Below are 17,017 nucleotides of genomic sequence, written 5' to 3' on the forward strand. Positions count from 1 at the left end.
AGGTGACAGGCTGATCTGGTGATGCTGTTTCGGGTGGGGACCCAGAAGCTACCAGCACCCGGACCACCCCAGTGCTTTGAAGCGGGAGAAACCATGTGAGAAGGGGTCTCCATCCAGCTTTCTACATTTGGGTTTTCATTATTAACTGGTCCATAGGGACAGAGTGGACACTACAGTACAATATTCTGTCCTCCTGGCAAAAGGGAGTATCATGGACATTTAACCGTCACTCTTCCCAGCAGATAAGAAAGATTAACGTGGTTAGGTAGTAAATGGAAGGAGGAAACTCATTCTGAGGCTTTCTCATCAGCTGACTTTCTGGCTCCCAAGTCTTTGCTCAGGCTATTAAAAAATATTTCTCTCTAAAAAAGTACCCTCATAGAGAAAAGGCAGGAGGAGAGGTCAGGGTTGTCTGGGGATCCATGCTCAGTATTCTCTTTGAAACCAGGTCAATGACCCAGAGACTGCAGTAAAGGAATTGGAAACTCTTTTGGGATTTCCATTGAGAATGGCTGTTCTAAACGTTCGCCTTATGAGAAAGACGATGGAAATTCCCAAAGACTCCTTGGAGAAGTACCTCAAAGACTTACTGGGGCCCCAAGTCACAGGTAGTTAAGTCTCTGCATTTTGGTAGAGGGCTAGGCTTTCAGCCTGGCTCTCACTTTCTATCCTGGTGGAATATGCTGGAGATAAAGATGCTATGTGGTGAAGAAAATAGCCATTGGGCCCTGCAGACCCGGGTGCTGCTCTGTTTTGCTTGGGAAGAAGCACTGACCTCCTTTGCTACGGATCCCCAGAGCGTACTTGGCCCTTGTTCCACGTGAGACTGTGGCATGGCAGCAGTCACCTGCAAACAGCTGTCCTGGGGGAGAAGAACTTGCAGTATGTACCTAGGGTGTTTGGGACTTTCTGATATTTTTGAGATGACAGCTTATTTTGTGAAGGTGACTTAAAAGTTGCAGGAGTTTAAATGAGAACATGTCTCCATCTCTTCATAGGTTGCTCTCTCATTTTTCACATTCCACCCTCAGAAAAACAGGTGATTCATGAGCTTTTGAAGAAACTTCTACCTGGGCATAAAATTTGGCCTCCCATTTGATCCTTGAAAGTTCTCTTTCTTTGCATGTAGCTTCATGTGAGGATGTTTTCTAGTGATCGGATTGTTCCTAGAGCCTCTACAGAGCTGAGGGACCATTTTGAATCAGACCAGAGTTTGGGTAAACTCCGGGAGTTGGTGATGGACAGGGAGGCCTGGCGTGCTGCAGTCCATGGGGTCACAAAGAGTCGGACGCAACTGAGCAACTGAACTGAACTGAACTGAGCCAATTCAGACAAACTCCCATTTCCTGCTCCTTTGACCAAGTGAAACAAATCTGTGTGTAGAGTTCATATCATTCTAAGACTAGGGTTAATTAGGCTGTTTCTGCAAGGGAGCCTCAGAGTTTAATCTTTGTGGTGGGAAATCACATCTCCCCAAAGCTGCTGTGGTTTGAGCTGTAGGCCTCTGCATAGCTCCTTTCAGCTGTCACACCAGTGTCAGGTGTGGTGTGGCTGAGTATGGGGTGAGGGACACACAAGGGCACTTTTCATCCTTGGCTTAAAGTATTCCATTTAGCAAGATGGGTTGCCATGACTGTGCTTGTGGTTCATAAACAGAACTATAAAACTTTTCTTTACGGTGCAGGAGTTGGCAAGACGGACAAAATTGGATACTTGTGAAAGTGAAAATTGTTGTGGTGTAAATTCAGTGGCCTTTGCCACACTGCAGCGTGACATTCTGGACCGAAGCTGGGGTGGGGGTATGCCTGGGATGCAGTCATCTCTGGTACCCAGGGAGGAGATGCTTTCCTTACAGTGCATTCCAAATCAGGATGCTCTGTGTCCATGTACAATACTCCTTAGAAAGAAAGAATCTCTGTCCACATCTGTCCTCCAGAGCTGGTTTGAGTTTTCCTTCCTTTCAAACTTACAGGCCCATTGGAACTCCTTCAGTTTGATCACGGGCAGTCAAATCCCACCTACTATGTCAAGCTGGCTAACCATCAGCTGGTTCTGAGGAAGAAACCCCCCGGGACACTTCTTCCATCTGTGCATGCAGTAGAGAGGGAGTTCAGGTAAATTCTCAGGGTGTGTGTGTGGAGTGGGGTGTGCTCTGTCTCCAGCCTCCACAGCCCCACGCCTGGGCTGGCAAGTCAGTGCCCCATCGAAGTGCCTTGAGACATTTAAAATTACAAGTATGACTTTCCAAAATTATTTTAGATAAGAACATGTCACCTAATTTTATTCAGGAGATTGTTTTTTCTCTTTTCTCTGTCTAAACCACTAGGAGGCTAGAAATTTTTGGAATTCTGTTAGTGGGGCTTTAGCCCAAAGAAGCATGGCCTTTAATTGACAGTTATTGAAACTGGGGGATTCATTATGTGAATACCTCTACTTTTTTTAAAAAACTGAAGTATAGTTTATTTACTTGTGTTAGTTTTTGGTGTACAGCAAAGTGATTCAGTTATTCAGTGTATATACACACACACATAGGTACTTTTTATGCAGTTTATTTACTTATTTTATATTTTTGGCTGTACTGGGTCTTTGCTGTGGCGCACGGGCTCTTCATTGCAGTGGCTTCTTCTGTTGCAGAGCATGAGCTCTATCTAGGGCACGTGAGCTTCCGTAGTTCTGGGGTGTGGGTCTAATTACTCTGAGGCATATGAGATCTTAGTTCTTGGACCAGGGATGGAACCCCTGTCCCCTGAGTTGGCAGGCAGATTCTTAACCACTGGACCACTAGGCAAGTCCCTAAAGAATGTCTCTTATAAACAGTACCTATTAGGTCTTGTGTTTCTATCTGGTAGGACAATTTTCATCTTTTAATCAGAATGTTTACTTTATTAAATTTAATGTAATTATCAGTATGTTTGACTTAGGTCTGTAAATGAACCATTTTTTGTTTGTCTCATTTGTTTTTCTGTTCTCCTTGCCTTCTTTGGTCGATTGAATTTTTTTCAGAGTTCCATTTTAATTTATGCATTTATTAATTTTTAAATCAGAAAAATAATTTCAAGACAATTTCATCACTTCAGTCAGAAGTTCATTCATTTTTCTTGGCAGGATGATGGAAGCCCTTGTAAATGCTGGAGCCCATAAGCCCAAAGTTCTTCACCTCTGTGAAGAGTCAAGGTAATGTCCAGATTTACTTTTTATGTTGTATACTCAAGGTACAGAAGAGAAAAGCCCATATAATAACTCTAATTTCAGTTTTCTAGAGTAAAGAAAAATAAAATTTGGGTAGAAGAGAAAAGAGATTTTATAGGAACCTCCTGTTTGGTAGAAAACATCTTTTTTTTTTTTAAACATTCTAGAAATATATTTCCATCAAGTTGCATGTTGTTTGTTTTTCTTAGTTTTTTTTATTGTGGCTTTCTAAACTTCTAAAGTTGCTTTGGAGTATGCTTTTAAAAATAATTTTATGGATTGATTTTTGGCTGCGCAGGGTCTTCGTTGCTGCACCCGGTCTTTCTTTAGTTGCGGAGCAGGAGCTGCTCTCTAGTTGCGGCACACAGGCTTCTCACTGCGATGTCTTCTCTTGTGGACCACAGGGTCTAGGGGGCGGGCTGCAGTAGTTGAGTCTCTCAGGCCCCAGAGCATGTGAGCTTCAGTAGTTATGGTACATGGGCTTGATTGCTCCACGGCTGTGGCATCTTCCAGGACCAGGGATCGAACCCATGTTCCCTTCGTTGGCAGGCAGATTCTTAACCACTGCACCACCGGGGAAGTCCCTGTAATATACTTTTTAAGTCTGTGTCTTTTTTCTCAATTTTTAAATTATGAAAAATGCGAAACTTACAATGTAGGTGAAAGAAGAAAAAAAATAGCATAATAAGCACCCACTTATACTTCAGCTAGATGGAAACATTGTTAACATTTTGCCATATTTGCTTTCTATATATGTGTATGTATGTATGTAAGTGTATTTTATATATATAAAATATTATAGAAATAGTAATAATTACATAATATAATTTTATAAGATAATATTGTCTTATAACATTTAATAATTTTGTTAAATAATTATAAAGGATTATTTTGTAAACAAATATATATATGTATGCATATATATACATATATATTTTTATTTTTGTTTTTATATATATTTAATTTTTTTTGCTGTGGTGTATGGCATGTGGGATCTTAGTTCCCTGACCAGGGATCAGACCTGTGCCCCCTGCATTAGGAGCATGGACTTTTAATCACTGGACCATCAAGGAGGTCCCAATAAGTATCTTTTTAATAAATGTATATAAATAAGATTGAACCTTTAGAAATAAGCTCGAGGCAGCATACATCTCCTAAAAATAAAGATATTTTCTTTCATAGCAGTATTACATTTAAGATAATTAAAAAGAATTGTATAACTTAATATCTTATCCATGTTCAAGTCAGGATAAACAGTCCTAATGGTAGAATTTTCAAAACAACTTTCTAGAGTACTAAGCTGATTTCTAGGAATGATGAAGAGATGGATTAATGACATTTTGTATGCCATTCAAACCACTGAATAATGATGAAATTATATCTAACGGGAAGGGATACTTATAGAATCTTCACTGGAGCCAGACACATTTCAGACACTCCATATATAAATTTTCTCCCTTAATTCTTATAACTGCCCCTTGAAGATTAAGAAAAACAAGCTCAGAGAGGTTTACTATGTTCCTCAGGATCACATCGCTAGGAAAGGCAGAGGTGGGACTTAAGCCTGATTCTGTGTGACTCTGACCCCCTCTCAACAGTTGCTTTCCTATATTATCACACTTAATCCCATTCTGATACCTTCTACAAGTGGACCAAAGAGAAGAGAGGCATGCTGGCAAGGGAGTGTAAACAGGGATGTGTGTGTGTGTGTGTGTGTGTGTGTGTGTGTGTGTGGATTGGTTTGGAGAGGGAATACTTCTAACCTCTGCTTATATGCAGAAGAAAAAGGAAGCTTCCAGTACTCCCACCCAGCATTCAGAGCTTACACACAGGACAGAGCAGTGCCCTGACTAACGGCCTGCCACATCACAGGCCACTGAAATACCCTGCTTGTGTCCCTCCCAGCATCGTCGCCAACCCCTTCTATCTGATGGAATACTGCCCAGGCCTCATCAACAAAGACCCCTCTCCGCCAGGCTTGGAGCCCAGCCAGAGGCGGGCCATCTATATTGCCATGAACAGAGTCTTGTGCAAGATTCACAGTGTGGACCTCAAGGCTGTGGGCCTGGAAGACTGTGGGAAACACGGTGAGCACGGGGCCCCTTGTCTTCTGTGCTGACGTTTCCTCACTGGTCCTCTGCTTTCTGGATTTGGATGGTATCAAGGTATTAACGCATCAGCCATTTCTAATTGTGAGGTGGGCTTGTTAGTTTCCTGCTTGGAAAGCCCATTTCATTTTGTGGAGGTGTTGCTTACCTAGACATTTTGTCCAGGGATAAATACCTTCATGAACTACAGAATCTCTCCTCCCTGCAATTTTTATCTCACTTTATCATTTAAACCTTTCTTTTTTTCTGATACTGCCAAAGGTAGTTAAGATACCTACTTTCTTTGTTTTCTGCCCTTTCCCATAAATATTCTTTTTAACAGGGATAGATTTTAAAAACTCCATTGTGCCAAATATTTGTTTATATAATTTGCTTCAACTTTTTTTTCTTTTCTTTTCTTTGTATCTCAATTTGAGTTCCTGCTCATTCTTGTGAGCATTTGTTATCATCAGGTTTTTTGCTTTCTTTTTTAAAAAATCAGATTTATTGAAGTGTAGCATTTTATGAATTTTGACAAATGGACACGATTTGTAGGTTGGTTTGTTTTTGGCTGCATCGAGTAGCATAGAGAATCTTAGTTCGCTGACCAGGGATTGAACCCATATCCCCTGCAGTGGAAGCCTGGAGTCCTAACCACTGAACTGCAAGGAAATCCCCCATTAATACACATAATTTATAATCAACATCACAATTGTCCCTATACTTTTGCATGTTGAATCTTTACCATGAGCCAAAAAATTGTACTTCTGCCCTGCAGAGTTCAAGATTTTCTAACTCTTGAGCAGTTTGCATTCCTGTGGCTGTGGTTAACTGCTCAGTCGTGTCCGACTCCTTGCCACCACATGGACTGTAGCCCGCCAGGCTCCTCTGTCCATGGGATTCTTCAGGCAAGAGTACTGGAGTGGGTTGCCATTTCCTTCTCCAGGGGATCTTCCTGACCCCAGGGATTGAACCTGTGTCCCCTGTGTCTTCTGCATTCAGGATTCTTTACCACTGAATGACCTGGGAAGCCCATGCGTTCCTAGCTGTGGTCAAAAAGAATCTGTCAGCTAAGCTGTATTTTCTTCTTTCTCTGCTTTTAACCAAAACACCTTTGTTTTCTGTAGGATCATATTAAGGGCTGCCGTATGTGTTCAGTGTACATCAACTTCCTGACATACTTCTACCAACTTACCTAAAATCCTTTCACTCCATAGACACATGATCTGAATCCCCAAAACTCAAAATTTGAGACACTTGCTACCACAAAGCAGGCTTGCCAACTTCCAGCCCCAGTCGAGGGGGTTCTCCACACCTTCCAAGTACATCCAGACCCATATCATCCTCCCATATTTTAACCTGTTGACCAGAGTTACAAACTCTGTCAGTGTTGCCTCTGTTTGGTGGTCTCAATGGAAAATATTTACAATAAAACTTTTATTATTATTTATCTGAAATTCAAATTTAACTGAGTATCCTGTATTTTATCTAGGAGCCCTCAGTTCAGTTCAGTCGTTCAGTCGTGTCCGACTCTTTGTGACCCCATGAATCGTAGCATGCCAGGCCTCCCTGTCCATCACCACCTCCTGGAGTTCACCCAAACTCATGTCCATCGAGTCGGTGATGTCATCCAGCCATCTCATCTTCTGTCTAGGAGCCCTAGTTACTAGTAAAATGGCCAGTAGGCAAAGACAACAGATGTTGCCTATATTGATCCATTATTTCAGGATGGAAAGAGCCCTGGACAAGAAGTCAGGTGCTGATTTGTGGGGTGACCTTGGGCAAGCCCCATTATTTTGTCATAGTTTTCTCAAGAGTAGAGGTTATGTAAAAAAGCCCTGCCCTGCCCCTCTCACAGCACTGGTGTGAAAAGCACAGGAGATGGCAGCTGTCCCAGTGCTGTGAATGCAGATAAAGCCTGTCACATGAAGCAATGGGCAGTGTGACATCACATCCTGCAATGGAAAGAGAACAGTTTAAGGAGGACTCTCCCACGTGCTGAGTGGATCCTTTGCCTTTTAGTTTTAAAGTGCTTTTTATAGTGACCTATTAGTGTGACAGAGACAAAGTAGAAATATGGTGTCATTTTTTGTGACTCAGGACCAGCCTCCCAGGCTGTGTTTTCAGCCTGACAGCATAAAGCAGCTTCCTCAGATTTCACATTCACTGATCCAGCTAAAGGGGCATGAGATCTTCCTTTTCAAGAATCCTGCAATTTCTAGAGTTACGTCAGGAGCCCAGCTGCTGGGCAGGGCATTGGCTATATATAGCTAATCTGCCATCTGTGTAAAATGAGTATACTTAAAATTTGAATAAATATAAATGTTTGTTTGCTGAAGTGAAAAAAATCTCTGAAAGGACACCTAAGACTGGTCATGTTGGTTGCCTTTAGGGAAATGAGCTGAGTGGCTGAGCAAAGGGGTGGGAGAGCCTTTCCCGCACCCCCTTTTGTCACTGTAATTTCAAGGCATGTGAATGTATCATTTGTTCAAGAGAACACATTTAAATTTTTTTAGGTACACGAAATGATCTAATCAAGGGGACTTTTGACAAAGATGCTTTAGGTCCAATCTAGTTATCACAAAGAACCTTTCCACCAAGGACCTGCAGAGAGCATAATTCCCTTTTCTCATCCCAGAAGGCAGGCTGCTTTGGGGAGGAAGGGCATTAGTGCTTGGCAGGCTTGCTCAGGACCAGTGGCCAACAGCAGAGACACAGGGACAGCTGCACCTGCTTCCCACGAGAAGGGAGTGCGCACAGCGCTGGGGTGGTGTGTGCATGGGGGGCGGGGGGACATCCTAAATCCACGTAGGATATTAACCTGAGGGGCCCTTTCCACAAAGGTTCAGCTCCTGGTTTCTTTAGTATTTGATTTCTTAGGATAATTTTCAAACTTACAGAAACATTCAATAGTGCTGTGAATAACTGTATGCCCGTGACTGATTTTAACAATGATTAACTTTTGCCATGTCTGTTTATCTTTCTCTTTCTGCATCTATCTATTTGCATGATTAACAAAGTGGTACAGACCCTGACACTTGACTTTTAAGTGCTTCATTATGCCTTCCTAATAATAAGAACATTTCACAGTACCATTTCACACCCAAGAAAACTCATCGTTTTCCCCAATATCTAAGACCCAGTCCATATTCAGATTTCCTCATTTCCCTCCTTATATCTTTTATAAGTGAGGTGGGTTTGTTTTTGGTTTGTTTTTTTAAGTCAGGATCTGATCAAGGAACCTAGAACAGTACCCCCTCTTTTTTTTTTTAATGAATTTTTAAAGGGACCAAGTCAGTTGTCTTATGATTTGTCTTGATTATTACCTTATGGTTTCATTTACTACTATGGACTTCTTGTAATTCCCAAAATTGAACTCTAGTTCTAAAGGCTTGATTTTACTTTGAGTTAAAACCTTTCATAGGGACTTCCCTGGTGGTCCAGTGGTTAAGAATCCACCTGCAAATGCAGGGGCCACAGGTTTGATCCCTGTCCAGGAAGATCCTATGTGCCTCGGAGCAACTGAGCGCATGTGCCACAGCTACTGAGCCTGTGCTCTAGAGCCCAAGAACCTCAGCTACTAAGCCCGAGTGCCTGGAGCCCAAGGTCTGCAATGAGTAGCCATTGCAATGAGAAGCCCCGGCACTGCAACAAAGAGCAGTCCCTGCTTGCCACAAGTAGAGAAAGCCCACACAGAGCAACGAAGACCCAGCACAGCCATAAACAAACAAATAAGTAAAGTGGTTCTTAAAAGATTACTCGTTACAATAAAAAAATAAAAAAAAAAAAACAGCCCTGCTGGATTCTCCAAAGGACAGGTGACTGAGTACTCTGAGTATGCAGTTCACTCCAGAGAAGGAGACCAGTCTCTCTATCCTTGACTTCAAGCTTCTGGGGAACATTTTTCTCTAGATGAGGGGTGAGGGCTTGGCTTAGAGCCATGGACCTGATATGTTGTTTATTAATAGTGATAGTAATTGTCATTCGACAACAATGACAGTCACAGTAATAACAGCCACAATTCATTGAGAAGCGTTCTGTGCCAGTGCTGTGTTTGGCACGTTGTAATATGGACTTCATATGGCCTTCACAGGGAACATAGGTGTCAGTACACTAATAGTGCTGATGCACCAGTGGCAGCTTAGAGGTTAAATCAACTGAACAGCCTGACTATGAACCAGGCAACTCTAGAGTAGAAAGTATGTATTTATGTGGCATTCAAGAAAAGATAAACTACAGGAGTAGATCTGTGTTGTCCCCCAGAGGAAAGGAGAAAGATTTGATTACAAAGGGACACCATGTAACTTTGGGGATGATAGAAATAAATATACCATTTCTTGAGGGCAGTGGTGGCTGCCTGACTAAACTCACAGAATTGTATACTTTACAAAGAGGATGTATGTCCACTATACCTTAGGTTTTTTTCAAAAATCATTTTAAAAAGGCTTGATGCATGTTTTAAATAAAGAAAACAGAGCATGGGAATTCCCTGGTGGTCCAGTGTCCAAGACCCCACTCTCCCAGTGAAGGGGGTCCTTGTTCCATCACTGGTTAGGAAACCAGATCCCGTGTATGGCAACTGAGAGTTCACATGCGACAACTACAAATCCCACATTCCATGGTAAAAGATCCACCTTGCCACACCAAAGATGGAAAATCCTCCATGCTACAACTAAGACCTGGGACAGCCAAATAAATAAATATATATTTTTTAAAGATTAAAAAAAAAGAAAACAGATCATGTCTAGAGTGAGTTATGTGATGATGATAAATGTGTTGATCTAGACAAAATGGTGCCCAGAAACTAGCCATTAATCCAATCCCCTGTGACACTGTTAGCAACATCATGGCAGGGCTCCCTATAGCCCAATATGACAGCAGAAGTGCTTTGGGGAATTCCTGATTAGTTTATTTAGGAAAAGAGATAAAGAGCAGGAAGCAGGCCAACTGAGTCCAACTTCTGGCTCCCAGCCCATGGAATGTAAGCTTGGACCCATCTCCTCCATATGACCCGGATCCTTGTCTGTAAATTGGGGATTAAAACACTCGTGTGTAGCTCCAGGAATTCAGTGAGCTATAATAACGCATGTCAGGCACTTAGCACCAAGTCTGATACATGTCAAGTGCTCAGCAGTGGTAGTAGCTACTAATGGAACAACAATACTGTTATACATTACTACTCTTAAGGGTTGTTTGGGGGGGTGGTTCTCACTGGTTTTCTTTGCTTCTGCTTAGGGCAAGCAAGCTCGGCGACTGTGAAACAAACTGGAAAGCTGACTGAATTTATGTGTAACCTGGCATGGGATTTTCCAATCAAAGAGGGGTTCCAGGTTTTCAAGGAGATGCTGGCCACCAAACCATTAATGGGGTCCCACCACTCATGGTCCAGGCCACAGTCCCTGCTGAGCACCCCAGGCATGAGGAGCTATGTCACCTCCACAGACTCTTCTCCAGCTCATGCCTCAAAGGGAGCTCTGATCTTCTCTCCAGAAGGCCTTCCCCCCTGAGTCAGGGAGCTATATCAGCGGCTGAAGGAGTTTATGGAACGACATGTGTACCCCGCTGAGCTGGAGCTACAGCGTCACCAGGTCTCAGCTGAGAGGTGGACCCCCTCCCCGCTGGTCGAAGATCTCAAGGTAAAGCAGCCTTTCATTAGCACAGCCCAACCTCAGATCGTCCACTGGCCATATCTGTTCCTTCTCAGGCAGTTAAGAGATGGAAGAGTTGAGTTCAATGGTCTCTGCTGCCACCACCACTAGAAAGAGCCAGCTCAGTTTCACTTCATTGCTCTTTCTGTGTGACCACGTCCCGGCCTGATACTCAGCCCAGGCAGAGGAATGCCGAGTCTGTGGCTTATAATCCTGAGGATCGTGGACTCATTTTATGCATGTCTGAATCATGTAAATTTGAGACTGATATAAATTGCATCAATTAAATGACGCTCTCTTTAAAGAACCCATAACATCAAACCTAAAGCGTCACATCAACTGTAAACTACGTTTATGCTCCTGACATACAGTGACATCAGTTTAGTGTATAATGGAAATACCTGCTGTTCTTTTTCAGGATTGGTCTTGGCTTGTGTTAGTTCTTAAGTTATCTGAGGTCTTCAGGAGCACATATTCTGCCTATGATGCAACCATCACCTACATTAAAAAGAAACGGCATTGAATTTTGTTCATAGTTATAAACCTATTGCAAGGTAACCAGAGTTCAAACATGGCAAGAGTAGAAAGAGTTCATGACCTGGAAAGAATTCTCTAAAATTCTTGGGCCTCTGAGATAATGACTGTCAACAATTTGATTTATAGGCTCCCGGCTCCTTTCTTCTGGTACATAATAATACATATTATTATCATTCCTGTTGTAATGAAAATGTGTTATGCACTTGAAACTTCCAGTTGTTTTATGTTATTTAATGATGTATCCCATGTCAGTGCTTGGAGATGAACCCAGGCACTGGGACCACATCGGGGATGCACCGTAATTTATCTACCCTGCCCCTGCCTGAGTGACACTGTGGGGATTTCGGTCTAGGTCACTCCAGGTCACTGAAGCAGCAGAGTGAGCAGCTGGTTGCTAACATGGACAGAGAGGCTGAAGAGCCAGCTGAAGGAGACAGTAGAAGCCAAGGGAAGGCCGGCTGTGGGGAGCCTGGCCATGACTGTCACTAGGGCAGTGTCCGGATGCTTTCTCAGGACTCCAAGATTGAGGTGGGAATTTTCAGCCAGTCACATGTAGGTCCCATGCTCACATCTTCATGCCACTGAAATGTCTACAGTGAGAGAGCACTCCAGAATAAGAAGGGGCTTGGATCCTGTGCAAGCAAAGGGTATCGAATGCTGTTACATACTTCTGTGTTCACTTACTGTTTCTACAGTGTCAGTTTAAGAAAAGAGTATTTGTTGCTCTGGGTCTTCTTTATGGTGCACAGACTGTCTCCAGCTGTGGTGCACATAGACGTTTTTTCCCTCTTGTTGCAGCGCATAGTCTCAGTAGTTGTGGCCCACGGTCTCTAGAGTACACGGACCTTAGAGTGCTCAGGCTTCTCTAGTTGCAGCCTGCTGGCTTTGTTGCCACACAGCACATGGGATCTTAGTTCCCCCACCAGGGATTGAACCTGTGTCCCCTACACTGGAAGGCAGATTCTTAGCCTCTGGTACCAGGGAAGTCCCTACATGAATTCTTTGAAGTAAAAATTCTGGTCCAAGGATAACATTTTTAGTTGTTGTTTGCTTTGGGTTTGGATGGTTGGTTTTGTTGAACTGCACCACGTGACTTTTGGAATCTTAGTTCCCTGAATAGGGATCGAACCTGGGCCCCTGCAGTGTGAGTGAATCCTACCCACTGGACTGCCGGGGAATTCCTGAATGAGACCATTTTAAGTTTTGACAAATACTGCCAAATGTATATCAGAAAGCTGCTTGCCGTTCTATGCTCCCATTGTTACCTTGTGAAATGTCGTATCCCCCACCTGCTGACCTGCACACTTAATCCTCACCCATTAGATGTACCCGTCTCATGCACGGAAGTGTTGGAAAAGCAGACACTCATGCTGTGAACACTTTTAGACTCGAAAATGAATGCATATGAAAAATCTGCTTTAGAGAACATTCTGCATGTGGTCATACCTGAGTGGGAATCATGACAACTAAGATTTTAGGGGAAAGTGGTGAAATTATGGCTCATGAGTTTTATTCAGTGTCGTGACTACCAATAAATAAGAATGTTTGGCATTTACACTGCATCTCACAAATCCTGTGAGGTAAGCATCATGAACCTCGATTTAAAGATAAGGAATCAAGTTTGCCAGGGACACAGCTAGAAATAATAGCACCTGGACTCAATCCAGATCTTCTGGGCTCAAATCTATGTGTTTTTCCCTCCCACAAGATGATTCATTTCCTTATTCTTCCTCTTCTCAGAACTCCCTTGCTTCCCTTCCTATTCTCCCTTCCTTTCCTGCTTCATTTGTTCCAAGTAATCTGTCCTTCTTCTCCTTGGTCACTGCAGTCTCAGCTAATTAGCTTAACACAGCCATGAAACAAGTATATGTGCTGATTCTGGTCGTATGTGTCCTAGAGAGCAGTCCCAGTGTGATAGGAAGCTCAGCCAGGTGGTGCTCTCCCGGTGGGAAGAATTTCCATCATCACTAATATTTAGTGCAGCTCCAGCTTCTGGCACACTATATTCTGTCACTACCTGGAACTGAAAGAGTGAAATGTTTTCGAGAGGGAAAATAGCTGGCACTCACTCACTGTACAGCTGGACTACAGAACGTCTGTCCTGCTGCCATTCTTTACACTCCCTTGGTTCCTGTCCATTTCTGAGCCTCCTTCTCTAATCTGAGCTCCTGATAACTTTCCCACTTGGAAACGCTTTTTCCAGTCAGTCAGTCACCTCCATTCCTACTCTTGCTCAGTAGCTGTGACTGGTAGGGTGAGTGGTGACCGTCCCAATACAACAGATGAGGAAACTGGCACAGGGAGCACACCATCTTGCCTAAGGTCTCCCAACAGGTGTGGTGGGGCAGGGCCTGAAGCAGGAAGTCTGATTCAGGGCCTGGGTTCCTGACCCCCAGGCTAGACTTCCTGGTTTCCCTGTCAGGAGCTACATTCAGAAACCCAGGTTTACTTCCCCAGGAACAAAGTTGTGCCTCGTGAAGAAAGCTCGATCAGGGGATCTCCTTGGGCACCTCATCAGAGCAGCTGAGGCTGCTGCCAGATGTCCTGGCCGGTTCCCTGCAGGCTCACTGAACGACCCTTCATTCTCTGTGTTATGGAGCGAGTTTTATGCTGCATCGTGATGACAGTAATGATGCTAACAGTGAGGGGGTTGGGTAGGTGGGGCACTGGGGTACAGACGAAGTGAACTGATTGCCACCGTCCCTGTTAGGAATGGGCTGTCCCCACACTCTTCCTATTCTCCTCCCACATATCTGTGGAGTTGTATCCAGCCTGGTAGTTTGGACTTACTCATTATTTTCCATGGGCCAAGATAGTATGACAACCACCCTATGTGGATCCCTGATTTTTTTTTTTGCTGTGACAGGAGAAAGCCAAGGCTGAAGGACTTTGGAACCTTTTCCTACCCCTGGAGACTGATCCTGAGAAGAAATACGGAGCTGGGCTGACCAACGTGGAGTACGCACATTTGTGTGAGGTCATGGGCACGTCTCTGTATGCTCCTGAGGTACCTTCTTTACCATCTTCCTCAGCATGGGAGGAAATCCTTGTCCTCCAGAGAGTTCAGCCATCCTCCTGGGCTGACGGGGTTCCCAGCAGTGGCACTGGACTCAGGAGCTCTGACGCAAACTCAGACTTCTTATGAGTTGAAGATACTGCAGGCAGGTAGCTGGAGCCAGAGCAGGAAAGGAGCAGGGGATGGACATCTTCTCGAGTGAGTACAGCCTGGCTGGCTTCCGTGGAGCCTCAGTTCCCCAGCTCTACTCTCCTCTTTCTCTCCCAACAAGCTCTGTGGTTGAGCTTGGGTACTCTGAGCTGCTGTACTCACAATGTCCTGGGTCTCTACATCTTTGGGGAGAGGAAGGAATTTCATAAGGGTGTCAGAGGGCGTGTATCTTGGAAGGAGCCCCGATCCATGTTTCTGGGGAATCTGAAGTTTTGAATATGATAAGGCCTTTGTGCTTTTTCTCCTTTCCAGATCTTTAACTGTTCTGCTCCAGACACGGGGAACATGGAACTTCTGGTTCGATACGGCACCGAGGAGCAGAAGGCCTGCTGGTTGATTCCATTGCTGGAGGGAAAGGCTCGCTCCTGTTTCGCTATGACTGAGCCCCAGGTGCCTACCTTGGGTCACCCACAGGCGCTCCTCATCAGGCCAGACCCTCACCCAGCCCCATCAGGCTCTGCCATCAGGGACCTTGGGACCCTTGCCAGCTCTAATCAGAATGTGCTCTCACTCAGGTCGCCTCCTCAGATGCCACCAACATTGAGTCTTCCATCCGAGAGGAAGATGGCTTCTATGTCATCAACGGTCACAAGTGGTGGATCACAGGTATTTGGCCTGAAATTCATTTTTCAATCACATTTATGTGGGTCTTCCCTGATAAGCATGTCTTCTCTGCCCTGCTGTTGTCTGAGAAACTGTGGGAGGAACTAGCTTCACTTCCAGTTAACACAAAGGAGATTCTGTCTCTGTTCCCAGAAGAGGCAGCAAACCCTGAGAGAACCAAAGGTTCTACCTGGACCCGAGGTGACCCCCCATGTGACAGTTCCAGGAATCTCTCCTCCACTCCCCACTCTCTTCATTCTGCTGTGGGCGTCTCCCTTTAGGGTCACTTCCTCAATGGTGTCCCCCTCTTGTGAGGTTAGCTGTGCTACAGCAGAAGGGCTGGTGATAATCCTGTCATTCACTAGGCTTTAACTCTCCAGGGCCCTCGGTACATGCTGTGGGGACCTCCCCTCACCGAGTCTCCACCCTTCCCCAGAAGGTCTGTGGTATTATCCCCACTTCACAGAGAAGGAAACCAGGATGGAGAAGTGACTTGAGTCACTGCCCAAGGTACTAGCCCCCCTATTGGCAAGTAGAGAACCACCCAGAGTTCAAGGCTGGCCTGACTCTGAAGCCTGTGCCCAAAGCCAGCATGTTTCCACCTCCTGTGGGAACAAAGCAGAACAGGCTGCCACTGATAAAGTAGCAGTTTTCAGACTCTTGTCTTCAAATTGTATTTTCAATCTGACGTTGTGCTTTAAAAAAAAAACAAAAAAAAACAAAAAAAACTGTTCTTAGGATGTTGGATTCCTTCCTCACTGGGACAGAAACCAGTTGCTCTTATTGCTGGTCAAAAGGCTGCATGTCCTCATCTGATCACGTGACATCTTAAAGGGCCCCATCTGCTCGATGACTTCAGCTTCTCTGGGCCAGGACTGAGTGTTTAAGGGGAGCTGATGGCCGTGGTGTCAGATGATGGGGGTCTGTCTCTCTCCTTTCCTGGCAGGCATCCTGGATCCTCGCTGCCAGCTCTGCGTGTTTATGGGAAAAACAGACCCACATGCCCCACGCCACCAGCAGCAGTCCATGTTCTTGGTTCCCATGGATACCCCAGGGATAAAAATCATCCGGCCTCTGAGGGTGTATGGGCTGGAGGACGCACCAGGTTTGTGCGTCTGTTTGTTCTCTGTGTGGGTCTGGATCTAGGGAGAAGGCTTTGGACAGCAGTTGCTCCAGTGCAGAAGTAACACCTGTAAGAGTCTGAGGACATTTGGAAGGGCACGTGCTCCTGCATTTCAGTTCTATCCATGAATATCAACCATGCAGGCAAGCTTCAGACAGGCATTCATCTGTTTTTTGTTTTTTGTTTTCTTCTCTTCTAATCATAGAAGACAAGCAGGACTCTAGGAGGTAAGGAAGCCACAGAGGATGGAACAGGAGGCAGGAAATGCCCTCCAGACCTTTTCTTATAGACCACAGTGTGGACAGCCTATCTCCTGGCCTGGAGGTCCTCTCACAGGGGCCCTTTCTCTCTGCTGATGCTGTCCACATTTTGACTTCAGAGTTTCCTTAGGGTCACTACACTGTGAGAGTCATAGACTACTAGGAGTTCCAGTTTAAGTTAGAGTCACATTTTATAAAAGGAATGCCAAACTATTCCTTTATTTTAAATGACCAATTTACCTTCCATCTGCAATAGTCTTGTTCCTGCCTTCCATCCTCCTTCAATCATGTTCTAGTTAGAAGTCTACAAAAGGGCAGGGATATTGAGATAAATGCATCTGGAG

General features: G+C 44.4%; 1 protein-coding gene across 1 annotated transcript in view; it reads left to right on the forward strand.

Moving 5' to 3' along the window:
* The window catches only part of LOC109571077 (acyl-CoA dehydrogenase family member 10-like), a 54,705-nt gene that overhangs the window by 21,792 nt on the left and 15,896 nt on the right, over positions 1–17,017 (forward strand). The window contains 9 exon segments of the mRNA XM_070770164.1: positions 449–608; positions 1,973–2,114; positions 3,106–3,174; positions 5,095–5,276; positions 10,512–10,912; positions 14,328–14,468; positions 14,940–15,077; positions 15,203–15,293; positions 16,237–16,395. Coding sequence (XP_070626265.1) covers positions 449–608; positions 1,973–2,114; positions 3,106–3,174; positions 5,095–5,276; positions 10,512–10,912; positions 14,328–14,468; positions 14,940–15,077; positions 15,203–15,293; positions 16,237–16,395 — 1,483 coding nt within the window.

Source organism: Bos indicus, chromosome 17 (assembly GCF_029378745.1).
Source record: "Bos indicus isolate NIAB-ARS_2022 breed Sahiwal x Tharparkar chromosome 17, NIAB-ARS_B.indTharparkar_mat_pri_1.0, whole genome shotgun sequence".
Taxonomy (NCBI): Eukaryota; Metazoa; Chordata; class Mammalia; order Artiodactyla; family Bovidae; genus Bos; species Bos indicus.